General features: G+C 48.0%; 1 protein-coding gene across 3 annotated transcripts in view; it reads right to left on the bottom strand.

Moving 5' to 3' along the window:
• JAZF1 (JAZF zinc finger 1) overlaps nt 1–27707 on the bottom strand; it is a gene marked incomplete at its 5' end in the record, with an annotated part of 294697 nt that overhangs the window by 2355 nt on the left and 264635 nt on the right. For all 3 annotated transcript variants that reach the window (XM_080932108.1, XM_080932109.1, XM_080932110.1), the window contains one exon: nt 4827–4996. In XM_080932108.1, coding sequence (XP_080788234.1) covers nt 4827–4996 — 170 coding nt within the window. The remainder of the gene's footprint in view (nt 1–4826; nt 4997–27707) is intronic.

Here is a 27707-nt window from a genome sequence, read left to right as displayed (position 1 = left end):
CCCACTTTGCTGAGAGGCATGTTGGGAGTCAGAGCTTGAGGAGCAGGGTTCATACAGACCTAATGTGATGGCAGAGAGGTAAAGGCAGCCCCCTCATCACTCACTGGCAAAGCTGTTCTGGAGTGCAGGCCTGTGGTGAAGGGACCACCTCTACATCCAGCCCAGAAACCTTCCAATGGCCTTAGCCCCAACCTGGTGTCTTAGAGCACTTACATCCAGGTGACAATTTCAGTCAACTGAGAACTGTGAAATAATAATTGGAGCTTGTACTGGATAGGTTATGTCAACCTGACACCAGCTAGTTACCCAAGAGGAGGGAACCAGTTGAGAAAATGCTGTTAAGATGGGACTGAAGACAAGCTGTTGGGCATTCTCTTAATGATCTGATGTGGGGAGGCCCAGCCCCTTGTGGGTGGGGCCATCCCTGGACTGATAGGTCTAGCCTCTTAAGAAAGTAGGTTGAGGGACTGGAGAGAGGTCCTGAGTTCAATTCCCAGCAACCACATTGTGGTTCACAACTATCTGTAATGACATCCGATGTCCTAGTGTGTCTGAAGACAGCTACAGTGTGCTCATATACTTAAATGTTTAAAAAGGTAGGCTGGACAAGCCATGGGAAACAAACCAGTAAGCAGCACCCCTCTGGCCTCTGCATCAGCTCCTGCCTCCAGGTTCCTGCCCTGCTTGAGTTCCTGCCCTTACTGCTTTTTATTTATGATAAACATATAAAACTGTAATTAAAAAGTAACCCTTTCCTCCCTAAGTTGCCTTTGGTCATGGTGTTACATCACAGCAATGGTAACCCTACACAAGATGTGGGAATTATGTTTGGGGAAGGAGGGAGAGAGGAAGGGGGAGAATGACAATTTAGAAGAAAAAACCTCCCGGATTGTAGGTCAGTGATGGAGTACTTGCCTAGCACACATAAAATTCCAGATTTGCTCCCTAGCACTCCCTCCACAAACTTGGAAATTTCAACTCCTGAATCCAACATGGTGGAAGTTGTTCTCTGGATTATGAATGCTAAGAATGCATCTTGTCAGTTTGCTGATACCCTCTTATTAGCTGTATGATTATTCACTGAACATGAGTCTTCTGAGGGTGAGGGTCTTGCTGGAAGATGGGTTGCTACTGTGATGGAATACCATGGGAGCCACTTGTGGAAATACCCCAAGCACTGGAGAAGATTCACTGCCCACACTGGTCTGTCTGTCTGTCTGCTGTGGTCTTGGCAGGCACACCTGTGGGGTCTGTCTTGCTCTGTCTCACATTTCTTAAGTCACAAAATATTTAACCTGCACCATGAGAGGTTGCAACTCACCAAAGGGGGAAAACTGAGCACTTGGACTTGTTTTTACACTTTTTCCAAGAAAGAGGCTGCAGTGAGGTGGGGTGGGGGTGAGGCTCTGCTCTTTGGCTCTAAGCAAAAGAGTGGAAGCTGTGCAGAGGGGAGGGAGGCCGCAGTGCTAGGAAGGAAGCATGCTGACAGGGTTTGGTCTAATACCTCCTCTACCAACTTCTCCACCTCCTCCTTCACCTCCTCCACCACCTTCTCTGCCAACTCCTCCTCCTCCAACTCCTCCTCCTCCAACTCCTCCTCCTCCAACACCTCCTCCTCCAACTCCTCCTCCTCCAACACCTCCTCCAACTCCTCCTCCACCACCTCCACCTCCACCTTCTCCTCTCCTAACTCCTCCACCTCCTCCACCTCCACCACCTCCACCTCCACCTTCTCCTCTCCTAACTCCTCCACCTCCTCCACCTTCACCACCTCCACCTCCACCTTCACTACCACCACCAAAACATCCTCCCATGCCATGCCAGGGTATCAGGGGTGCAGAGAGCCAGGTGCCCCCTTCTCCAGGTACTATGCCTTTACTTGGTTCTGAGGTTATTCACCACATCAGGGGCCTATGCTGGGTGCCTAGGAGGGGACTGTGGACTATCACAGAGCATCTGGCACCTCCAGAGAACTGGGTAGGTGAGAGACCAGTCTAGAGTGGACACTGGGACCCTGGCAGGCAGAATTACAGTAGGAGGAGCTGAAGGAGACAGGAAAGAATGGGACCCAGAACATGGCAACCTAAGCATGGCTCTGCCAAGACTGTTGGGCAGACAAGAGCTCACTGCCCCCCCCCCCATCTGCTTTCTCTTCTGGGGAGAATAAGGGCTAATCACTGAAGTCAGACCTCAGTGGGCATGGACTTGGAACCAGAGAGTCTGCTAGCGATGCTTTATTGGCCGTTCACTTCCCCATGCACCGTGCATGTGTGCGTTGGCCATTGGTCTCCCTGTGCCCTGTGTGTGTTGGCTTTGCTGTCAAGTCTCTAAAAGCACTGCTCTTTGCTGGAAGTTGCCACAAGCTGGGACTCAATGCCATCTCTGAAAACTGCTCACTCATTCCTTGCTTGTTTCCTTTGTGAACATATATGAAACATCCATGTTAATAAACTCCATGTTTCTCTTTTTGGCCTACCTATTGGCATGGCAGGTATTTTCCTTCCTCTACAAAGTTCTGAAGGGGGCATCCTAGCAAAGGGAAATGTGAGCACTATGCCCTCCTTTTGGGTCCTTCCCATTCTTCCTGTGAAGCCTAGGGACTTTGATGGAGTAGTGCGAGCTATTCCTGAGTTAGTGTCCAGTGAGAGTCTAACTTGTCAGAGACTCCCTGCTGAATGAAGTGCAAACTTAAAATGGACTGGTTTTAGGAATAAACAATATGGCTGCCACTATGGATTCTGCCTGATTCCAGAGCACACCAGCTGGTTACTGCCTCTTGCCAGTACCAGTGTCCCTAAGCACACGGTAAAGGTGAGTGAATTCTCTCGACATAGGGAAGCTCGGCATCCTGCTGGGAGGAGAGGTGGCTAGGGGTGTCTTCTGTGCAGCCCCATCCCTTGGCATTCTGAATCAGCAAGTGAAACACTTCCACACTTCCCACGCAGTCCCCAGTGTGCCCGAGCCGATCAGCTCCTGCAGCACAGCATCAGTGGTTTGCTCTTGGCCTTAAAAGGAGAGAATATTCAAACTGCATGTGAACTCAGGCATAGATAATTAGAGGAAAGAAATGCTGGAGACCTAAAAAGAATAAGGGAGGGGAAGAATGGCCTGGAGTGTAAGGTAGAACTGTTTCCTCCCTCTTCCTGAGGCCCCCTCGATGTGATTAGTCTTCAGACTCCTCTGTTCCACTGTGGTGTGCAAGGCTCAGACCCCTCCTTAGCACTGCTGTTGTGCAAGGCTCAGACCCCTCCTTAGCACTGCTGGTGTGCAAAGCTTAGACCCCTCCTTAGCACTGTGGTGTGCAAAGCTCAGATCTCTCCTTAGCACTGCTGGTGTGCAAAGCTTAGACCCCCCCTTAGCACTGTGGTGTGCAAAGCTCAGATCCCTCCTTAGCACTGCTGGTGTGCAAGGCTCAGACCCTTCCTTAGCACTGTGGTGTGGAAGGCTCAGACCCCTCCATAGGACTGTGGTGTGCAAGGCTCAGACCACTGCTCAGGTGCTGGAGAGGCGGCCATGGTTTGAAGAGCAGCTGATGTGGAGAGAACGGGGCCAGCACAGGTAGAACAACCATGACATCCCCTGTGCAGCTGTTACTGTGAATCTGAAACAGGAGGAAAACCTTCTTGCAGTGAGAGCTGCTCTCAGGGATGCTCTGATCTACCTTTGCCCTTTGGCATATTGTGCTGTTACTGTGAGAGGCCCTCTTCTCTGTGCCTCTAAGCTTGGATATGGAAGCTTACATGCGTGCTCTGTGATGTGTGCCAACCTGGACTGAGCAGCCCTTCTGAAATCAATAGGACTCTGTCCTGGGGTTTGCATGTAGGCCATCTGGTCTACCAGACTGGGGGTAGCAGAGTGGCCCATTCACCTTTGTGATGCTGTTGGGGTTCTGCTTTTCTAATAGTGAGGTTAAATGCTAACAGTTGTTCAGAGTCACATATTTAAAGAACAGTGAGAGATGTGCTCATGATACCAATTTTCAAGTCTCTAAAAAATACTTAGTCTGTACAGACAGGGTAAGCTGGTGGGCTGTCATGTCTACCAGGCATGCTTGGGAGTTTTTCGTTTCTACCACAGTTTATTTAAAGAGCTGCTAACATCTGTGGGGACTTCCTGCACACACTTCTCCTTGGTGCGTTCTTTTGCTGTTTTGTTCTTAGTAGTTTTCTCAGTAGAAAAGTTAGTACCGCCAGCTACCCAAGTCACCTAGTGTTAGGACTGTTGGACACAGCAGGTGGACAGACGAGATGCTGGAGTGGGGGAAGAAATCAAAGCATTTTCTTCTCCTGGTCTTTTATGGGAGGCAGGAGGGGCAAGAACTGCCCAGCTGGAAGGTAAACAGCCATCCCTGTTTTCCAGAAGGCTCTGTAAACTGGCTGAGGCTTTTACAGGCCCAGCCACCTGGAAATCTAGCCAGTGAAAAGAGTGTTTTGAAAATAGGTAGGGTGACATGGTTCTTGCTCCGTTTCTATGGTGGTGGGTGAACTGGAGTCCCTCCTGCATGCTAATCCCCATCTCTACCATGGATGTTCCATCTCCTGCACAGGATAGTCTGACAGGCATCAAATCCAGAGACCTCCTACAAAAGAGCTCTTTGACTTTAATCTCCCACCCAAGTCAGAGAAGGAGAAAGCCTGCCAATTATCCAGAACTCCAGCCAATGCTCACCAGAGGACACACACTTGTGAGGCCCTTGTACTCGTGAACATGGGTGATGAGGTGTCTGTCCCTGGCACAGACAGGCTCTCTTTAGAATTGTGAAGAGCAGATATTTTATGGTACTTCTTTGCCAAACAGTTACATGAGTGAAGAGATGTTTCCTTTACCTTGTATCTCTTTTTACACCCAGGAACTGGGCAGGCGAAAGGCTTCTCTTCCCCTCCATTCATGCACATGGAGCTGAGGATTGCTTCAGAGCTGATGGCACTCTCTGTGGTCCAGGACTCATCGCTGTCTGACTCCTCATAGTCCACCTCTTCCTCATCATACTCGCTGCCTATGGAGCAGAAGAGATGTGCAAGACCATCAGAAGCTGCCACCTCCTGACAGGCCAGCTGAAGGGCAGGAGGAGTAGCAACACTGGGAGCCATGGGTGCACGAGAGGGCATTCTAGACCCAGAAGGACTGCTGTTACTCCTAGGAAGGTGGAACAAGGACTTCCTTCTGTGATAAGATTATAGATTATAGATTATAGCCTGTGGCTGCCAAGGGACCAGGAAGGCCCCAGGGGCCCAAGCACAAATAGACAACAATGACAGACCCATCTCAATACACACACAGGCTAGACTGGACATGACGATGGTGATAACTCTATCCCTTAGCTTTCTGCTCTCCTAGTCTAGACAACACAAACAGCTCTGGGAGGGAACTGTGCTTCAAAAGGGTTTTTAGGTATCTGCCCTTAAGAGGGGCCACGTGTTGAATCTTTAGCTTACAGAGGCTACATCGGTGGAGCTAGAGGCAGGCTACCCTAAGCCAGGGAGCAAGGAGGGCAGAGATGTCAAGAGCTCTGAGGGGCAGGTTGGCTTTTCAGAGAGAAAACATTCCTTTCCCAACCACTTTCCAGCAGGCCTGACTTGTTGGATGGCTACTCAGAATGGAAGATGGATCCTTTATATCCCTAAAGATGAAAGGCTTTGCCCACAGTTGAATTAAGAATCCGTTCTCCTGGCTCGGGACAGCTGGGATGGAGGCCACACCATCGTGACCCTATTTTACTCTCTTTAATGAGAGGGGCCCAAAGCCATTTACTTTGCACTTCTGCACAACACGACCCCGAAGGACATAATTCTACAGATCATAAACAGTGTAAAATAATATGTTGACAAGTCTTAATGCATTTACAAGCCCCGTGGAATAAATAGGAATTATAGCACAACATTAATAAGAATTATATGGTAGCAATTACAGTTGTGAAATTCATCCCCCAGGTGTGAGGCTAAATTGCACCAGGGGCCTGCCTAGGTGCTTCATTGGCTCACTCTGTAACATCAATTATTTCAACACCAAATATTGGCACTTTTATTGGGTTTCATTTTAATAGGCATTAATAAGACTGTTTGAAGAGCAGTTGAACCAGCAGCCAACAACGCCATCTTCTGAGGCTGAGAGTTGAAAAGGTCCGGGAAGGAGGGGGCTGTGTTTACCCGGTGCCCACTATGTTTCAAGTAAACTCCATGCCTTCTCTCAGTCCTGTAATGATGAGGTAAGAAGCGGAGGCCTGTGCAAGTTAAGGTGTGTCAGTGTTCACTATCCCTGTCACCTCACAGCTTACCGGCCCCTCCACAGGGTCCCCCTTCCTCCACATTTGCTGGCTCTTCTCCACTTACTCAGGTAGAGGGTAGGGTGCAGAGAGACATTTGCTTAAAGAGAGGCTTTGGGATTGAAAGGGGGTTTCAGCTAACCCTGCTGTGCTCCACTGTAACACCCACCTCCATTTAAAACAGAAGCAGAGCAAGCCCGGTAATGCTTGCACCAGAGACTCCGTGTCACTCGGCCATACACTATTCCCAGTCTGTCCCAAGCAAACCTCTAAGGCCATTTTCGAGAAGGGCATTGCATAAGATGTTTTACTCTTAAACAAAGGCCGCATGCTGGCGTTCTTTAACATGCCAGTTAGAAAGCAGTAAATGTGATTTGGAAAGGCTCTTCCGTGGACTTCAGAAAGTAGGAACAACTAATTTACCCATCTAATTGGGCTAATTTGTTCACCTGAACATCGAGAACCACTCAACATTTACAACTTGGGGGAGGAGGTGGGAAACCCCCTTAATGAAGCCCAGTAGAAGATAAAACTTTAAAACTAAACTGGATCAAAAGGGACCAGACCCTGAGGGGCGAGAGTGGCGTTGCTGGAAACCACATGGGCCACAGGCAAAGCAGACAGGCAGGGAGGCCTTAACTAGGGAGCTCAGAGTCAAAGGTAGTGCTAACGTGGATGAGGTAGCCCTGTGGGCACTGCACTGAGCACATGTATGTGTGACCCTGGTCACTGTTATGTCACATGGCCCTGAGGGGATTGCATGAGACTCATGGCCCCCCTGGCTGGGAGGTGGTGTACAAGACAGACCTGTGTTTAGTTCTCTCCTGGAACAAAGAGCTGTCAGAACAACTTCCCATGTTGGCTTTTGCTAGCTGAGGAATAGGCTATGTGCTTTTTACTTTTCACTAATGTGTTACACATCTCTTCTTTGCAAATTTAATTTCAAGGTTAGAACTACACTCATCAGCACACCCTGCAGAGGAGGCCTGGCGTGTAGTAAGTACTAAATGCAAGAAAATCCCTCATATTAATATACATATTACATATACATATTACATACAACACTTTTAGAATAGCCAGTGCAGAAGCTGGGCATGGTGGCACATGCCTTTAATCCCTGCACTCAGGAGACAGAGGCTGGCAGATATCTATGAGTTCAAGGCCGGCCTGGTCTACAGAGGGAGTTCCAGGACAGCCAGAGCCACATAGTAAGAACCTGTCTCAAAAACAAACAGAAACAAATAACAACAAAGCCAGTTCAGAAACTGAGAAAGGAGGGAAGGAGAGGGGCACGAGGTGGTGTGCTCCAACTATATTCTGTATTTTCATGGCGATCCCTTCCATCACCTGTACTGTCACCATAAACAAAGCCAGCCCCAGCTGCACTGGCTTTGCAGTGCTGGTGGACAGTGTCCCCTTCTATCCCCAGGGCAGGCAGAGCCAAGGCTGGGGCACAGGCTGAGTCCATATGCTGCCCTTGAGAAGCTCTGTGAGCCCAGGCAAGTGACATTTCCTTGAGCATCTCAGACAAGAATTCAGCACTGTGAACATGACGGCCATTCATGTTCCCACCGGGAACCTCACTTTTGCTCTGCTGCATGGGAAAACTAGCAGATCCCATCTTCCTGGGGATGAGTTTTCCACCTTTATATCCCCCTGCTTTCACATCCCCCCACAGGGGCACAGGGCAGGCGATGGGAACTAGGAAGGGCTGTACCTTGGTTGCTCATGTGGCATTTCCAGCTAGTAGAAAAAAATTGTCACACTCTGAGGGACAGCCTAGAAACTCTGTCACACTCTGAGGGACAGCCTAGAAACTCTGTCACACTCCACAGGACAGCCTAGAAACTCTGTCACACTCCGAGGGACAGCCTAGAAACTCCTACAAGCAGTCAGCAACAGTTTTAAAAGAAATCAGTTTTGTGACTCACATGAGAAAAATATCAAGGTGTTCCCCTAACCACACACACATGCTCACAGCTGCCACCTGGGCAAACCCCATGTCACTGTTCACCAGCCCTGCTGTTTCTGCCACTTGTTCCCATGGGCCACAAGGGTCATCTCCAACCTTGTCCTTTCTCCTCCACTCTCTTCTCTCACCTCCCTGCGCAGTCATTTATTGCTACAGAAAGCCCTACTCCTTTGTAGTTCTAAACAAACCTGTGGCATCTGGGTGAAGAAGCCAGCCTTCCCAGAACACCGATGGGCCAGGTTTTATTGCTCATTAATATTCAAGCAGCAGTGGTAAATGCAGTAACGGCACAGTCAGACCCTTCAGGTGTCAGGTCTGGCAGACATATCAGCCAGACACCTTTTTGCCCACCGTGGTCTACCATCAATTAGGTCATCAGCCACAAGCATGAGAGCTTCACCAGAGTTGAGACAACAGTCCACACCAACTGGGGACAGATGATGACAGTGAGGGACATGAGCATCCCCTCCGGAACCATGCTGCTCCTGGAAAAATGTTCACCTCCTTACTCCTAAGCTCAGCTCATGATGGGACATCACTGCCCCTACCCAGCAACCATCCTGTCTTCATCTCTCTTGGAGCTTGGGTAATGTGGAGATGTCTGGCTTGTCTTGCACTGGGATCTGAACTCTGGTGCCGACTACACAGCAAGTCCTCTTGTTTTTAAGGATTTATTTTATTTTTAAGTCATATGCATATGTGAATGTCTGTGTGTCAGTATGTGTGAATGAGTGGGTACCCGAAGAGGCCAAGAGGAGGACGGCAGATCCCCGGAGTTACAGGCAGTTATAAGCTTTCCAGTGTGGGTGCTGGGAAGAGAACTCAGGTCATCTGCATGGGTAGTGTACATCCTTAACCACTGAACCATCTCCCCAACCCCAGCTTCAAATAAACAAACAACCCAGAAACAAAAGATCTTGCTAGGTAGCCCAGGCTGGGTTTGAATTCATGCCTTTGCCTATGTAGCCCAGGCTGGGTTTGAACTCATGTCTTTTTTCCCTGAGTGCTGCTATTGTAGACTTACTTGCTTGACCACATTTACGCAAACTCTGTTTTTTTTTGTGTTTGCTCATTTGGTGGAAAATTTAAAGATTTATTTTTATTTTTGTGTATTTGTGTGCCTGTATGTAGGAGTAACTCGAGAGTGTGATGCCCTCAGAGGCCAAGAGGGATGTGAGACCCCTTGGTGCTGGGGGCAGTTGTGAGCCGCCTGCTGTGGGCTCTGGGTCCTCTGTCCCAGCCCTGGCTGGCTTGTTTTTGTGTCAGAGCTTCACTATGTAGTCCTGGCCAACCTAGAGCTCATTCTGCAGAGCAGGCTGGCTTTGAAGGGGACTTCACACCAGGTCATGCGGCCATACCCAGAAAACGCTTTTGTTGTTGTTGTTGTTGTTTTGGTAAAGAGAATTTAAGAACTACTTGTACTTGCTTACTGTTAAATGTTTCTACCTGTAGATCTACTTACAAATATTAAAAACTATCAAATAACTAAGCCAGAATGCATTTCTAAAATAAAGTGCTCATCTGTAAGCGCTGATTACACTCAAATTCTACAAATTTCAAAAAAACTCTATCAGCTTTCTTTTTTAGTAGTAAGCTTTAAGATAAAATATTTTAAAGGGGCTGGAGAGATGGCTCAATGGTTAAGAGTACTGGTTGCTTTTCTAGAGAATCCAGGTTCAATTTCCAGCATCTACACGGCAAGTTCCAGGGGTTCTGGCGCCCCCTTCCAGCCTCTGCAGGCACTGCATGCAAGAGGTGCAGGCAAAACACTTGTAAAATAAAAATTTGAAAAATAAATATTTATTTTAAAACAACAAAGAAAATATTTGTAAAACAGGCAAGTCAAAAAAAATTATCACAGTGCCCATAAAACAAAACTACGTGTGACAGCTAGGTGCTGTGCTTAGCTGTGGCTGGCTATCCTGGGGTTGTAAGACCCTGCAAGGTCTAAGTGGAGGAGGAGGCTGGCTCATGGCACACACAGAACTCCTGAAGTCTTCTCGGTACAGGAGGCTGAGGGGGAGGGGGCTAGGTTCCAGGGCTAGTCTGAGACTATGCCAAATAAATACATCTAAGAAAAGCGATATAAAACGTAGGTTTATGCTAAGGCAATACATGATTGGACAGTGGAGAGGTAGGCAGGGAAAGAGGCTGGAGGAGCGGAAGAGGAGGCGGTAGGTGGGGGTTCACAGAGGAGAGGATGGAAGCCAACGTGTATGTTCCTCTCGGCACATCTCTAGCTTGACGAAGTTGTTATGACTATTTCTAAGGGTTTCTATGGGTCTATTTATCTCATATAGATGGGCAGTTTGTATCTTTGTCCATTGGCTGTAAGCTTATTGTGTAGAGGGTTTGTGGATTGAGAATTTAACCTATAAACCTGTTTGATAAAACAATGGATATGAGTCATGTCTGTACCAGGCAGTGGAGGAAAGGAGCACAGTGGGGCGGCCGTATCCACCCAGGACAGAAGCAGCAGGGGCGGTGGAGTGAACTGTCCCTGAGTTCTTAGAGGGCATGGAGCACCAAGTTAGAGATCCCCAAAGTGCCAGATGGCCCCTCGGGAACCGGCAAAGTGCAAGACAAAAGGTTAAACTCCTTTTTAATATTTACCAAAACATTAAATAACTTCAGAGGTAGGAGAGAGGGAGAATCTCCGAGAGAAGCAGGCAGGCCAGCATAATATGGTGGCTCAGTTGGTCAGGGCAGCTGGAAAAAAATGAAGGCAACCTTGCTTTACTTCTTAGATTGGACTCTTGAGAGTATGTCTATCAAGGTTTGTTTATTTCATAAACAATACTTTTTATTTAATTTATTTTTGAGACAGGTTCTTACTATATGGCTCAGCTTTGCCTTGAACATGCGATCCTCCTGCCTCAGCCTCCTGAGTGCGAAGGTCATAGTTATGGAACACCACAGCTGTTAAACTCTCTTTGTATGACTTCACACTCTGAAGCAGAGTGACTTTTGGCGGTCACATTGCACCTCTATGGCAGACCGGGGAGGCACCTACGGTCTGACTCTGGGCTGTATTTTACACTATTCAAACACTGCTTTCACGAATTCAATGCCGTCAGTCTCCAGCAGAACCAGAAAAGTCACCCTCACTCTGGTTTTAATCCTGACCTAAGCACCCCCTTGTCACCCCGACCTACATGTCCCTTTGAGTCTCCCACCATGTAGACGCCTTTCTCAAGGTTCTCTGTCTTCTATCTTTCTGGAAACTCTTTATTCACATTTTCTACCTCCAACTGTGTGTGTTGTTTATGCCCGTGTCTCTGTGTGGACACGGGGTGCATTCCTCTATTGCTCTCTGCCAGAGATTCCTTTAAGACAAGCTTTCTTCTCACTGAACTGAAAACATGGTGCTCTGCCTAGGCTGGCTGGCCATGAGCTATGAGGACATGTGTGGAGATCAGAGGACAACTCGTGGGAGTCAGTTTGGTCTCTTCACCTTGTTTAGACGCTCTCTCTGGTTTCTGACACTCGACCCACTTTGAGCTTCTAGGCAATCCTGCTGTCTCTGTCTCAGCTCTTGCTGGAGTTACATTGCCACATTCAGCTTTCTGTTTCATGGGTTCTGTGGATTCTGAGTGGCCAGACCTTTACAGCCAATGCTCTTACTTGCTGAGCCATCTCAATGGTCCAGCCCTTACTTTTGCTTTTAAAATCTGATCCTAATCCTTGCCCCCAGAGATTTATTCTAAATTTGTTTCCACAGAGGTGAATTTCCACTGCTATATGTTTTATTTTCTAAGAACTCTGTGGTGATTTGAATGATAATGACTCTTATATGTTTGAATGCTCAGTCAGAAGCCCAGTTAGTTTGGGAAGGATTAGGATTCATGGCCTTGTAGAAATAGGTGTGACCTTGTGGGGAAGGATGTCACTGGGAGTGCTTTTGAGGTTTCAAAAGCCTACACTAGGCCTAGTTTCTCTCTGGTGCCTGTAGATCAGGATGTAGAACTCTCAGATACTGTTCCAGTGCTATGTCCATTTGTTTCCCACCATAATTGTTATAAACTAACCCTCCCAAACTGTAAGGAATCTACCAGTTAAATGCTTTCTTTTATGAGAGTTACCTTGGTCATGGTGTCTCTTTATAAGAATAGTAATAAGAACATTGTAGTAGGGGCTGAGGTACGTCTATGATAAGGCTGAAGGCGAAGCCAGGTTTGCACTGGAGATACCAATATGTTGGTGATGCCAGAGTCATGGGATCTGCCAAGTACAGTGACAGATGAAGTATAGAACCAGCCCAGGGGAGAGCACCATGCTGTACTCAGCAAAGCTGGAAGGGAAAAGCCATTCTCGTCCTTTGCCATCAGAAATAAACATAGAAGGATTTGAACTTTGCTCTGCTGGTTTTGCTTTGGTCCAGTATTTTCTCACTGTGCCCCATTTGTTCCCTTTTAGAACGGTACTGAATATTTTGTGAAAGACTATGAGGACCTTTCGAGTTGGACTGAACGCATTTTGCATTATGATATGGCTGTAAGGCTGTGGGGGCAGGGAGTGGAGTGTGATCATTTGAATGAGGATGGTCTCCAGAGGCTCCTGTATTAGAATGCCCGGTCAGCAGTCAGTGATACTGCTGGGGAGGATTGGGAGGCATGGCCTTGGTTCAACAGTGTGGCCTTTTTGGAGGAGGTGTGTCATTGGAAGTGGGTTTTTAGGTTTCAAAACCCACATCAGGCCCAGAGTCAGTGAGTGTCTGTCTGTCTGTCTGTCTGTCTCTCTGATTTGCCAGCAGATCAGGATGTAAAGCTCTCCGTTGACTGCTCTAGCATCTTGCCTGTCTTTCCCACAAATGATCATGGAGGAACACGAAACTGGAGCGAGCCCCCAGTTAAGTGATTTATCAGAGTTGTGCTGGTCATGGTGTCTCTCTCTTTGGGGTCTTTTTCATGTACTGGTCTCATCTCCTGAGTGCTGTGTGTAGCCATTGTCTTTGCTCTCTGGGATCTGAGAGCTGACACTGCTGACTGGAACCCATCCCTACATGCCTATCCATACACTAGGGTGAGGCAGCTGCCCAGGGTGACTTGTCCTGAACCCAGATGGCTCCCGTAGGCCTTTTATGGTGGGTCTGCTCATCCCAGTGCCGTGAAGCCACCTGCCAGCGCTGCTGGGTAGGGAACTTGACTCTTGTCACTTTTTATCTACGTCCTGAGAACTAGAACCAGACCCCGGGCCCTGCTTGGTGCCTGGGGCTCCGAATCCCCGAGAACTCACCTCCTGTATGTGTTAAGGCTGTGAGAAGCTGCTGCCTGTTGCTGTAGTCAGTCTTACTGAAGACTTCTGCATTCGTTGGGAAAGACCCAAGAGCATTACTGAGATACAGCTCACACGCTGCTGTTCCCAGCCACGCAGATGCCGATGGTTCTGGTGTATTCACAGTGCTGTATGGCTCTCATGACAGTCACTGAATGTTAGACATCCCATCTCCAAGATACTGCATATATGGTAACCTCACACCACTGCAGCTCCTGGGTTCTCTGTATCGTTGGGAGAATCGTTTGATTTGGTGCTCTGCTGCTCCCTACCACCCCCGGCTCAGTTCTAGCTCACTCGGTCTGTGCAGAAACGTCCCCATCATTTCAGAAGCACGGGTATAAACAACTGCTGTGCATAATGGAAACTCCTTGGAGCCTTGACTACCTTTCTAACTACCTTGGATCACTTCTGCTTCAATGCGAGGGACCAAGAAACCTCTGACCAATCAAACAACTCACCGACCAACCAGCAGACCCAACAACCAAACAACAAATCAACCAACCAACCAAACAAACAAACAAAGGAAGAAAAAAAGCCCAGCCTTTTCTCATGAAGCCTTGATTACTGTGCCTTGTTATCCTTTCCTTCCTCTGAGGACTTCACAGCAGGCCTCCTTCCCCACTTTCCTATCACCTAGGAGTCAAACTGGCTGGGCCCTGGGCTGGGAGTGTGGTTTCCATTACTGACCCCAGCAGGAGCCCAGTCCAGCCTCTCCAGTGAAGTACTTGGTGCTGCATCTTAGTTTCCTACCCAGAGTCAGAAAGGGAGGGTCCAGGAAGGATAAGAAAATACTGTCTCCTTTATCCCTCCACGTGATGTCCCATCTCATGTCTAAAATTTCATATCCCTTTAAGTAATGCTAAGTATGAGAGATGGTACCACCTTACCTCTCTAGGACTGGCCACCAGAAGCCCACTCATTCACAGTGAGGCATCTTTGTGACTTTTCTCCTTGGTTTTCTAGCTGCTGTTAAGGACATGTGAGAGCTGTATGAATGTCCCTGAGCCATGGCTGCTCCAGCAGTGTTTGCACATGACAGGCTGTGGCCTGGAAATCAACTCCTAAGGGCATGATTGACATTTACAAAACGACATGGAATGACAGAAAGGCACAGAAATGTGTATATGTAGGAAACTATCTCAAGCATGTGCTTATGTGTTTTAATGCAGAATACAGTTTCTTCCATGAAAGTTCAAAGCCTTGAAGGCACTTCTGACCACCAGAACCTCAGCCCATAGAACTTCTTTCTTAATTATTCAGAGAATATCAGCAGCCACTGCATGAGTTAAGGCGAGCAGAAGAAAGGAGGGGGAGGGGCAGAGCTAGCACCAGGACCGAGCTGCTGTCATCATGTCTTCCCTGGTTAGGAAGGTGCGGGGTGAATGGTGCTGACAGTCACACAGGAAAGCTACCTCTGGGACTTTCACACTTGCCACATGTTCTCCAGAGTCTGTCTGCCTTTGTTCTCTGGAAATAGTTTTAAGCAACAGCCACAAGGCACACAGAACCGTTCTCTTCATAACAAGTGGTCACGCAGCCAGGCATGATGGCACCGGCCTAGAATCCTAGATACTCGGGAAACTGAGGCAGGAAGATCACAGGTGCAAGGCCTGGCGGGGCAGCTTAGCTGGACCATGTCTTAAAACCAAACACTGCTGGAAAGATGACTCAGCCATTCAGAGCATGCATTGTTCTTCCAGTGGACCTGAATTTGATTCCCAGAACCCAGAGAAGTGCAGGTGCATAATACAGCAATGGAGCTGGGGCCTTACTGGGAGAAGAGTGTAGGTGAGCACAAATAAACCAGCAGACTCCTCGATCACCTTCCCAGGCTCAAAGTTCAAGGGTGTGCATGCGTGTGCATGGGTGTGCCTGTGCATGTGTGTGGACAGTGACTTCTACAAGGACCTATCTTGTGCCTTCAGCTGATCTTCAGCTCATTCTTGGGGACAGAAGGAAATCCACGCAGGGCCTGCTAGCACTGGAGAATAGTGGATCATGAGAGTCCATTTAGGTATTTGGTCACAATGCTTAGTTAAAGAGACACTAGAGTTTTATATGACAGAATAAAGGATGAGATTAGTTGAAATATGCCAGGTATACACAAGGGGGGGGAACATATGTGTACAAGCACAGACACACTACCCACATACACAGAAGCACACATGCGCACACATACAGACACACAACCCTTCCCTGAAACCAGGTTAGCACTAGTGCAAAACTATAAAAACTAAACCAAAGTATAGGGACCAGGCCCAGGGCCTCAGGTACAGCCTGGCTGAATTTGGGTTCTCACCACCATCTGGGAGCCTCGGCCCGACACTCTGCCTCTTTAGACCTCCCTTTTCCCACTGGACACTAGAGATAATTCTGGGACTAGGCTCACTGGGCTGCTGTGAAGCCTGCAGATGCAGGGCATATGATGTGTTCATGTCTGCAGATGCAGTGCATAGGCAGTGTTCATGTCTGCAGATGCAGTGCATAGGAAGTGTTCATGTCTGCAGATGCAGTGCATAGGAAGTGTTCATGTCTGCAGATGCAGTGCATAGGAAGTGTTCATGTCTGCAGATGCAGTGCACAGGAAGTGTTCATGTCTGCAGATGCAGTGCACAGGAAGTGTTCATGTCTGCAGATGCAGTGCATAGGAAGTGTTCATGTCTGCAGATGCAGTGCATAGGAAGTGTTCATGTCTGCAGATGCAGTGCATAGGCAGTGTTCATGTCTGCAGATGCAGTGCATAGGCAGTGCTCATGTCTGCAGATGCAGTGCATAGGATGTGTTCATGTCTGCAGATGCAGTGCATAGGCAGTGTTAATGTCTGCCACAGCTCTGTATTCAATCTCTGCTGTGATCCATCACTGTTTTCAACAATATTTAAAATGTACTGGGCTAAGATATGGTTTGCTTTTCTAATAGCTATTAGATTATGATGCTAATTTGGAATGCTTTTGATAAATATAATGCTGATGTAGGATTCTATTAGATTCTATGAAATTATCATAAATACATAATTACAGATATGTTACATTTAGGGTTATATTTTCATTAATTCACTCTTGATGTTGCAGATCTGCTGGTAAGAAAGATATACTGTCATCTCTCTGCTGAGGGACAGGCGTTGGGACACAGTTCAGTATCACACTGGGAAGCATGAAGGACAGGAGTCAGCTAGAGTTAAGAAGAAGAATTACTTTTGTTAAAAAGGTAAAATGTAGTGCAAGCTGGGCCTGAAGTCACTGTGCAGTGGAGAATGACCTTGAGCTCACTGTGCAGTGGAGAATGACCTTGAGTTCACTGTGCAGTGGAGAATGACCTTGAGCTCACTGTGCAGTGGAGAATGACCTTGATCTCACTGTGCAGTGGAGAATGACCTTGAGCTCACTGTGCAGTGGAGAATGACCTTGATCTCACTGTGCAGTGGAGAATGACCTTGATCTCACTGTGCAGTGGAGAATGACCTTGAGCTCACTGTGCAGTGGAGAATGACCTTGAGCTCACTGTGCAGTGGAGAATGACCTTGAGTTCACTGTGCAGTGGAGAATGACCTTGAGCTCACTGTGCAGTGGAGAATGACCTTGATCTCACTGTGCAGTGGAGAATGACCTTGAGCTCACTGTGCAGTGGAGAATGACCTTGAGCTCACTGTGCAGTGGAGAATGACCTTGAGTTCACTGTGCAGTGGAGAATGACCTTGAGCTCACTGTGCAGTGGAGAATGACCTTGATCTCACTGTGCAGTGGAGAATGACCTTGAGCTCGCTGTGCAGTGGAGAATGACCTTGAGTTCGCTGAGCAGTGGAGAATGACCTTGAGCTCACTGAGCAGTGGAGAATGACCTTGAGCTCACTGAGCAGTGGAGAATGACCTTGAGCTCACTGTGCAGTGGAGAATGACCTTGAGCTCACTGTGCAGTGGAGAATGACCTTGAGCTCACTGAGCACTGGAGAATGACCTTGAGCTGATCTTCCTGTGCCCACCTTTCAAATGCTGGGATCACAGGCCTGGGCTCCATCCCCAGCCTGAGAGCTCACTCCGAATGACTGTAAGTCTGAGCATTTTACACTGCTGGAGTTGTGTCTTTTCTTTGTAGTCCTAACCCACTGGCCAAAGCTTGTTATGGGTAAGGGGTTGTCCTTCCTAATTATGAAACAAAGTGGATGGACTCACCTCTAAGCTCATCCAGTGTTAGGCTACTCTGAGAGAAGGCTCACAATGGGGTCTGGGAAGAGAAGGTGATAGAACTGTGGTGGCTCGGAGAGATAATTAGAGTCTGTCAGCATGGAAGCACTGTTTCTACTGCAAAGGGGTAAGTGTCTTTCCCTAGACAGAGCCCAGGACATGAAAATGTGCCACAGCAGAAAATAAGTTGCTTCTCTGGGGAATAATGTGAGAGTCACAGAAAGTTCAGGCCGATCTCAGAGTACTCCCATAAAAGCTGAGTTTCCCACTCTGTCCCATGTGGACACTGCAGCCTGTGCTGCATGGAAAACGAGTTTTATGAGAGACTTCTGATGTTTAAGAAGCCGATTTGGCTTCCTAACAGCACCAGTGATGTTGTTTTATACCCTGCAGGTACCAGGCAGGCTTCCTGATCAGCCCGGCTGTGTTTCTGTCAAATGTCACGAGGATGACAAACTATAAAATAGTGACTGGGAGAAATGCAAGGGCAAGAACTTGTGCTCTAAAGGCAAGTTCAACTTACAACAGTGGCCATGATACCAAGCAGCCCTGCCCACGCGCAACATCTCTGGTGTCAGGACAGGTCAGACGGCTGAGGTCTCAGGAAGGCTGCCCAAGGACTGAAGATGCTTTTGCTTCGTGTTTCTGTTTCTTTGGGGTCTAAAAACAAGACTTCTAAGGCTGGCTTCATTGAAGATTCAACTCTATGGCCTTGAGCAGCTCCCGGGTTTTCTTCGCCACTTTCTCCTCTTGCTGTGGTTTCCACACCCAAGGATTTGCTGAGTGACTTCGTGCTTAGACCCTCAGCACCACAGCTAGAGTTTTCACTGGGAAGCCCCAGATATTTTCTCAAACTACGTCAAGTGGGACGGCAGATTTTTTTTTTTTAAGCTTTTTAAAAATGTAGGGTCAATGGAAGCCCTAGTGGGTGACACAGTTGATCAACTCCAAGGACATGTGTATGGCTGGAACTTGGGCTACCAGGAACAGGCTGCTGTTCTGCTGTGAGTCTCTGCCACACCCAGGACTTGATCCTATTGATATCCACTCCCCTTCTCCATCCCTTACCTATACTTGCTCCATCCCTGCTACCTGATGCCTCCTCTGGAGCCGTCCACCCTGGTGTGACCATCCCAGTCAAATCCTCATAGAAAGACTTACTCCAGCATGGCTGACTGGCTCCATCATCTCCCTTGGTGCAAACTACCATAGTATGTGCTCTACAGCAAGGGTGAGATGTGGGGCTACTTCTTAGAAGGCTCTATTCCCCACACGAGGCTCAGGTGATTTCAAAAGGGACCTGGGAGATACTGTATTAGCTATGGCAGAGAACCGTCGGCTCTGCTGAGAATGCCCGTGGATCAGAACAGGGCTCTGTAACTCAGACTACCAAACTACACTGCGGATCTCAAGGACCGGTGATGGCTATCAAGCCCAACTATTGTCCCTGGAAAAGGAACTCCACAATGCTGGCTGGCAGTGGTCATGGCAGAGTTAGATGTGGTGGATGGCAGGGGTCAGTATAGACCCAGGTGGGCAGTAGCAGCCTTTCTTCCTCAGAACAGGGAGGCTGGGCCTTTCTCCCTTCTGCCCCTACTTTATCCTCTCAGGGTCACCATGGAGACACTCAGAGTTGGATGGCAAATTCTTCATTCTCAGGCCATGGCCTCTCAGTTTGTTAAAATAGCCCAGCAGACAGACGATGCCACATCAATGCCACATGGAGCTGAGCACCAGATTTCCCAGGGCCTAACAAGTCTAAGCGTTTATTATTAGACCTCTGTTAAAGGCAGTAAACAGGAAGAGCTGTGGCCTGATAAACCACACCTATCATCCCCCAAGCAAGTGACAATAAAAATAAGGGACTCCCCGTCAACCACCAAAGGCCTGCGTGGAAATGGGATGAATGACACATTTACAAGAGTTCCAGGGTCACCAGTGCTTGGACCCTGTCCTGCCCCAAGTCCTGCAGCTTGCATGGGAGTTCCTTCACACAAAGGGACAGGGACAGGCAAGATTCTTTGTTGACCTGGAACAGCTGGTCCCACTGGCACCAAGTTAGAGGTGGAAACATGGCAGCTGTGCTTGCTCCCCGACCCCCTGCTTCCTCTCCTTGTTTGTAAGACAGATAACAACTTGACCTACGCTTCTGAGGGCCACTTCCCTGTGTGGCAATCCCACGGAAGACCTGAGGACTGCTTTTGCCTTTTTCTGGGAATTGCACAAGGAGAGGGTAGGCCAGGAAGATTCCCACCCACCCCCATCATCCTAGGGTCCAGGAGCAACACAAATAGAAACCCAGCAACACAGGCGTCATTTTTATCCCTCTTAGAGTTGGAAAGGTGCTACCAAGTCTAATCTTCCATGAGAATTGGTTTAGATTTTGGTGTCTCATTCTTTTTGGATACACTTTTCTGGCACTACCCTCCTAACCACACTAAAAATTCTTTGATGCAGCTCTCTCTCCTGGGACTCTAAAGGTGATGTCCTTCCTCCCAGCTCCTCTCCACTCTCTGCAGCCCAGAACAGCTTTCCATGCATATCTTCCAGATCAGTTTTAAGTTCCAAGAGGCCTGAACTCTGTTTTATGTTTTTCTGCTACACAATTATGATTCTAGTAATTCCCTTGGTTGGCTCTTCCTATGGACTGGGGAATAGAGTTCAAACACCCACGCTTCCTTCTGTGTGGCCATCACACCACAGAATAAAGGGTGGGGCACCTGAGGACCTACTCCACCTTCTATCCTACAGACACGAGGGGGCCTGGTGAAGTGAACTGTCCTTGGCAATCATGCCCTTGTGATATATAGCAAAGATCTAAGCCAGGGCAGAAGTTGGCAGTGTGCTGTCAACATACCTCCAATGTCCTGCCATTTAGCTTCCTACATCAAACAAACAGAAAGGCAGCATCCACAGCCAGGCTGCAAAAGCTTGAGCTATACTGACTTAGTCCCAGTCAAGCCTTGCAAATGCAGGAGAGCTTCCCTGACTCCATGGAGAACAGGGGGTGCTACACCCCTCAGAACCCCTGCTCTTCACCTGGAGGTCTTTTTGATCCCATGGAAATAAAAAGGCAAGAGGTGTTAATTCTAAGAGCTCATGCAATTGAGTTGTCAGTACTGCCCTGTCCTCTTGCTCAAAGATCTGTGACCAGTGCTAAGCATAAATGATCCATATATTCAAACCAGCCTAGCTCAGACACACCCACACACCCAGATCATCCTTAGGGAGGCAGAGGCATCCTAGTCGACTCCTATAGGACATCTGTAGCCCCCATCTTGGGTATAGTGGCTGTCCCTTCCTGTGTTTTTGTCTTGTACCATAAAGAGAATGTTCTATTTGCCTCAAAGTAAAGCAACCATCCTTTGTGAGCCCCTTAGGTTGTAATTTAGGAACAGATATTCCAAGAGACAAGCTGAGTGTCAGAGATTATAGAGAAGATTTAGGTTTCCAGAATCTTAGTGAGGATCTATAACAGCTCCTTGGGAGATCTTGGTGGAGACTCAGCACAGGCCAAGTGATTCATGCTTCCTTCTGTTTATAAAGTAAGCGGTCAGTCATCTTAGCCAACCTCAGGGGCATCTGACAGCTTCAAAATCCAGGAAAAGGGATTTCTAGGATTACATTTTTATACAAATAACAGTTTAGAAAGATAAACCCCAAATGCTAATTATATCGCCAGCTCAATAATTTGGGGGTCGGGTGGGGTGGATTCTAGGCTTAAAAGCTCATAGTTAAGGCAGATAACATCTTCTGCCTTAGCGGACTGACTGGATTTACCTCTCTGTGTGCATGCCTGTCTCATCTGTCTGCCATTATCTATCTTTTACCTTTTGCTTTTTCTCTGTGTAACTGCATTCATTAACTACACAGGAAAAAAAAATGTATGGGGGGTGCTGAGGCAAACTGTTACAACCACACTGCCCACCTTGCTGGCGAGACTTTATAACCACAGTAGGTCAATAGACTCTGGAAGTCACTGGATATTCTCACATTAACTATTCCTCTCTAGAATGCTGTCCTCTATAGAAAAAGGCTTCTTAATAATGAACGGTCATCTGTTCCCCGTGACACAGGAAACACATGATAAACCAAGTCACTCAGCCTCAGCCATAAACATATTCTTACACACGATTTCTACAACTCTGCACACATAGAAAGCAAGCCATTAAGGACTTGCAGAACAGCAACAGCGTGTACTGGGCTTCCTGCCATTATACCACAATGTTTTATGGTGTAGTTTTATTTATAACTGAAAAAGGTAAATAGGTAAATATATAAAATGGTGAGCAGACCCCTCCCTGCCAGAGGCTTTCTCTGCAAATTAACTCTGTGGTCATAAACCCCATGCCAGCTGGACCCCCGCCCTGCGCTCTGTGGCACAGGCACAGGGCAGGTAGACGGCTGGGGAGAAACAAAGTAATGCCTTTTCCACCATCCGCCAGGCATGTTAATTGAACTTTGGCAAATGTTTAAAGATTTCTCTCTCCATGTTTGAGAAGGAATTAAAAACAGTCGAGCTGGGAAAATGAACATCTGTTACTGCCTTACACTCCCAACCACAATGAAAAACATTCATAATTAAAGCGACTTTGCTTCCTTGCTAGTTAGCTCTGTAATCTTAGGTTAAAAATATAAATGCAGAGGCTCCTTATTGTCTTTGGGCCTTCTTATGGCTGCTTGTAAAAAGGTAGTTTATACTAGGTTTGTTTTCTTCCACTGGAATAACAATATCAGGAAACAGACTTGCGTAAAAAGATAAAGATGACAAGAGCTAAGCACCTCCGAGCGGAGCCTCGGTTTATGAAGCTATGAAACAGTAGTCAAGAAGTGCTTTATATTTGGGAGTTAAATACGCTTTACAGCTGTGTAAAAAGCCAGAGCCATTTTAGGCCAAACATAAACATTCCAGTGTCTACAAGGTTTACTTATATGCAGGACTGAGCTCCTTTCTCTCACTGGGAGGGATTTGTGTTCCGCATAACAACACTGAAAATCCTTCCACATCAAGTCACTTCCCTTCCAACTCCAGGAACTTCACCAAAAGCCAAATCTGTTTCCTATGGTCTTTACCCCCATAACTGACCAGGCCCCAGGCCCTATACCCTCAGACCCATCCGCTTTCCTTCTTGCTGTAAGCTAACATTCCTGAGACAGCACAGACCAGAGGCAGAACCACTCTTTGACTGACTTTCCTTTCTTATTTACAATGGACTCCTCTCTCTTCATCAACTCTACTAAACGGAAGCTTCTTAGCAGGTCCTGGCTCTGTGTATGGTTGGAATGCACACTCTGCTGGGCACCCCATCACTGGTATCTACAGTCAGGCTGGCACTACCGTAGAAGCCACGTGACCCAGCCTTTTCTGCCCCCTAGCTTCCATTTTTATTCCCCACACACCCATGGTCCCTTTCTTCCACCAAAGGACTCATTCCTACAGAGCTGTGACTGCCACTTCATTTGGCAGCGACAGCAGACCTTAGGCTGAGCATATATGCTTCTCTGTAGCCACACTCCCTCTGGTGGAGGACAGCCATTTTCTCTGACCCATCTCTGCACTACCGTTCTCAAGGGGCACTAGACTTAGCTGTTTGCTTTGAGCTTGCAGAAAGTTGGAATAACTTTTTTCTTTAAATCGTCCTTGGTAAGCAGGCACTCTGGTAAAATTATTAGAACATCGAACTAGTCACATTTTCTCCATCCGTATACGGTTAACCTGAAAGTTGGTTAAACAGATTTGCCAGCCTGAATTGCAAGTGGAACTAAACTAAAAAACCCTTCTTCCCAGACAGGCTCAAATGACACTCGGTTTTCAGTCATTAACATCAGTTACGGGAGAAGAGCTCACAATAGGGAGACAGTGAACTCATCTTGGGTTCAGTACAGGGTTCTTCTGGTACTGGACATCTGGGTCTGTCGCCCCAGAGGCCAAGGCAGGCATGAATAGGCTGTGAGCTCTAACCAGCTCTGGCCCAGCTCCCACACCACAGAATCCACTGGGGTGAAGAAGCCAAGCCTGAGAGGCTCCCCAGGGAGACATGGGCAGAGAACGGTATATCCGTTACGCCCTCAGCAGAGCATGGGGCTTTCTCTGAGGTTTTGGAAAACAAATCTGGCTGGTTTTCTTTCAAAGTGGTGTTGGCTCAGCACACCTCTCCTGCCCTTACCGCCCCCACAGGAACAAACCCCAAAAGTGCTGAGGGAGCTGTGATGTTTTTCCTGGCCTCAACTCGAGTGGGAAGTGCTATAAATCTCTCCAGAAAGCCCAGGCTCCTGGGATCTCCAGAACCAATCCCCCGATTTATGAAGACTGGATCATTCAGACAGATGTCTGAGCCTTGGGCCTTATGAAAAACATTAATTTATGGGAAAACTCCTGCCACTCGGGGAAGCACTCTTTCAAGGTGTTCCTTTTATGAGCATGTGCCTGCCGTCCGGGGAAGAACTGCACGGCAGCACGGCCTGTGCTGGCCCAGGCAGCGACCCCACTCACTTTATTTTCAACCTGGTATCTGGGAACGTGCCTAGTGGTTTCTTCAACAGGGATAGAGAGGATGTGGGTGGCGTTAACTGCATCTGATTCAATAGCATTCAGGCCATCAGCACTGGCCCGGAAACCCAGAACAAAGCAGTAGCTGACCAGCACTCAGAGTGCCTGCCTTGGGTTGGCAGTACAGGGTCACTAGGCACTGTGGGAGGCTGGAGCCACCCCTGGCTTTGGCTCATCAGGTATGGGTGGGGGGTTTGTCTACAGAGCCATATCTATCGAATGCTCCCAGGTCACTGGGAAGTTTGGGCATGAGTAAACCATCACATTCCATTGTAGGAATGTGCAATGACTTAAGACCAGGCTGTGCTTTAAAGCAGAATCCTTGAGTCTAGACTGCCCAGTTCTTTCCACATGCCCGGGAAACGGCCCAGTCATCTACTCAGCTACTGCACTAAGGAGTCCGGAGTTTGCCTTCTTCTTCAGGCTCAGCAGCTCCTGCAGGCTCTACCCTCACATCAGCTACCCCTGCCCTCCTTTCCACCCTTCCGTCACAGGATCTCACTGCTCTTCTTCCCTCTGGACTGTGGCAACAGCCTCCCCACCCCCACCCGAGTCAGGCATTCCTATTTCTGCTCCCACAATTTTCCATTTATAGTCAGAACTTGAAAAACGTTTCATTTTGTTTATTGTTCCTATTAGGATGTGTATGAGAGCATACGTGTGGAGGTCAGAGGACAACCGTGAGAGTCAGTTCTGTCCTCTGTGGGATCCCCGGGCTGAACTCAGGTCTGGCTTGCATACAAGTGTTTTTACCTGCTGCACCATCTCCTAGTTACCAGAACGTTTCAAGAATGAAAAGCAAACCAAGACATTTCCTGCAGAGATGACACTGAGGATTTTGTTGTTTTACTACTTAGAAGAGGAGGAGGAAGAGGAAGAAGACCAGGAGGAGGAGCAGCAGCAGCAGTAGCAGCTCTTTACTCCTGGTGTCTGCATCCAAGTGCACATCTAAACCAGCCAGCTTCATGAGTCTTTCTTTCCATCCAAGATGTGCCTTTTCGTCTTGCTTTAAAGACAGCCTTCTATGTAGTCCAGGCTGGCCCCGAGTTCTTGATCCTTTTGCATCAGCCTCCTGAGGCATGCACCATCACTTCCCGCTGAAGACAAGCTTGTTTTTTTAACACAGTCTGCCGTGGCTTCCCATCGCAATCCTGGGCTGGGTGTCTCTTTTATTCACATACAGCTGGTCTCTACCAGTGAACTTTTTATTCCCTCTCTCCCCACAATATTCCTAGGCTTCCAGGCTTATGTGTTTGCCTCTTTCTCTATGTATACTGGGTCACAGCAGGCATTCAAGTATCTGTCCAGTGCAGTAATAGAAACATGTCTGTTAGTTTCACCTGGAAAATTAGTAACTTCCCAAGATAAACGGGCATCCTGGAAGCCACTCAAATGGATCATGTTCCTTGCTCTTGGTTTAGGCCCTTGTCAGTTCTTTGAGGTGGGGGAGGGGAGCACCCAAGACTATGTTTTGGGAAAAGGCAGACATGGTTAAGATCAGTCACTAAAACATGTTGGCAGTGTGGCTGGCATAGGGCAATTCTCATGACACCTCGTATTGTTCAGTCTCTATCACATATAAAATTGGGGTGTAACATGCTCAGCACAGTGCTAGCACATTCTGAGAGGTCTGCAGGGGAGCACCCAGGTAGTCCTCCTGCTCCAGTGGGCCAGCTCTCTAACCAGGGTGGATAGAGAAGGCCAGAGGGTCTGGTTTCAGCCTGTGACCATGACTTCTACCCAGTGATGCAACTCCTGATGAACATCTCTTTTCCTGTTGTCCTGGTTAACGTCCCCTCTGAGGGCCCACTCTACTTACTAGACAGTGCCAGGGCTTTGGACACCTGAAGTCATCTCCCCTCTTAGAACACCTTACCATAGTCCCTTTCGGTCCCAAGCCAGACAGCACACATTGTCTTCTGGACGCATCAATGCTCCTGTTGTTACTGCCGTCACACTTTTCTAAATACTTCCAGTGGGAAGCTCATTTGATTTCAAGGATGAATATCTGTGCTGTTGACTTTGACACAGGGTCTTGCTTTGTAGCCTAGCCTGAGCCTTGTGGCAGTCTTCTAGCCCTAACTTCTGAATTTTTTAAAGATTTATTTATTTATTATATATAAGTGAACTGTAGCTGTCTTCAGACACACCAGAAGAGGGCATCAGATCTCATTACAGATGGTTGTGAGCCACCATGTGGTTGCTGGGATTTAAACTCAGGACCTCTGGAAGAGCAGTCAATGCTCTTAACCACTCAGCCATCTCTCCAGCCCAACTTCAGATTTCTTAAATATCTCTCTAGGTAAGTTTTGCCAGCCTGGTTTCTTAAAATGCCAAAGAGTTAAACTTCCCTTTCGTGGTAACTAACAATTAATCAGCTTTGGCATGCACAAAAGTGAAAGGTGGGGTTGATCTTTCTGAAAACATAATTCAGGGCAATGGTTCAAATACAAGGAAGCAGTGAGGTTGTTTAGATTTAAACAGAGCAGTTCTGAATGAGATGTCTGCCCTTGGATGCCGGAGTCCAGGAGGAATTTCCAGGGCTCTTGGGAGAGAGGTCTGTATGCTGGGTCTTCCACAATGTGTGCTCTATTCTCTGGGCCCTGGAAGACTAGAGGCAGTGGTTTCTGTTGCTGCTTTGTCACATGGAAATCCCAGCTAGCAATGACTTTATGGGTCTGTATGGTCCAGACAACAGGGTAACTCTTTGGTGAAATGGTTCCCAGGGGAGGTGCCCGTGAAAATTCCCATCCAGCTAATTACCACTCAGAAGGGCTGACTGCTACCAGAGGGCGCTAGACTCAGGCAGAGGCGGGCCAGCCTCAGAGCCAGCATTTCCAGCTTTACCTCCAACTGTATTTCTGCCCTATCAGACAGAGCAAGGCAGGAAAGAGGAAGAGAAATCTCACTACAAGAAAGAGTGGAAAAGGAGACAGAGGGCTGCTCACGCTTGCTTGCTCATCTGTCAGGGCCTGCCTCTGAGAGATAGGCGACTGCCAACCCCTTCTGCATCGCCACAGGAAGCCTGCCGGCTTTCATGCTACCTCTGATCTTTAGAAGCATACAGACACCCTGTCTACCCTCTATGCTGGCTCGGAGATAAACTGCTCCTCAGGCCCAGCAAGGGATAGTGTGTGACCCAGGGTAGCCTGCAGCTATTTCCACCTCGGTGTTTATAGGTCAGGAGAGTGGGAGGTGGTATTTGGGGAGAAGACACCTGTCTGCAATACCCCAATCCTGATCAACTGACAAATGGTCATGGTGGTGGGAAGGTGAGGCCTAGACTCCCAGCACAGCAAGTTCTGATTTAGAGAACACCTTCTTCCAGAAGCCCTGGGTACCAGCACTGTGCCATGGTGGCCTGCCACTGTTCCTCTGCGGTCTCCCGGAGAAGCATCCTCTCACACTAGGGTCCTACTGGAGCAGTTGCTGTCTTTCCAAACTAGCAGTGCAGTGAGACCCAGG

The sequence above is a fragment of the Micromys minutus genome, assembly GCF_963924665.1.
Source record: "Micromys minutus genome assembly, chromosome: 18".
NCBI lineage: Eukaryota > Metazoa > Chordata > Mammalia > Rodentia > Muridae > Micromys > Micromys minutus.
This window is presented reverse-complemented; position numbering and strand designations above follow the sequence as displayed.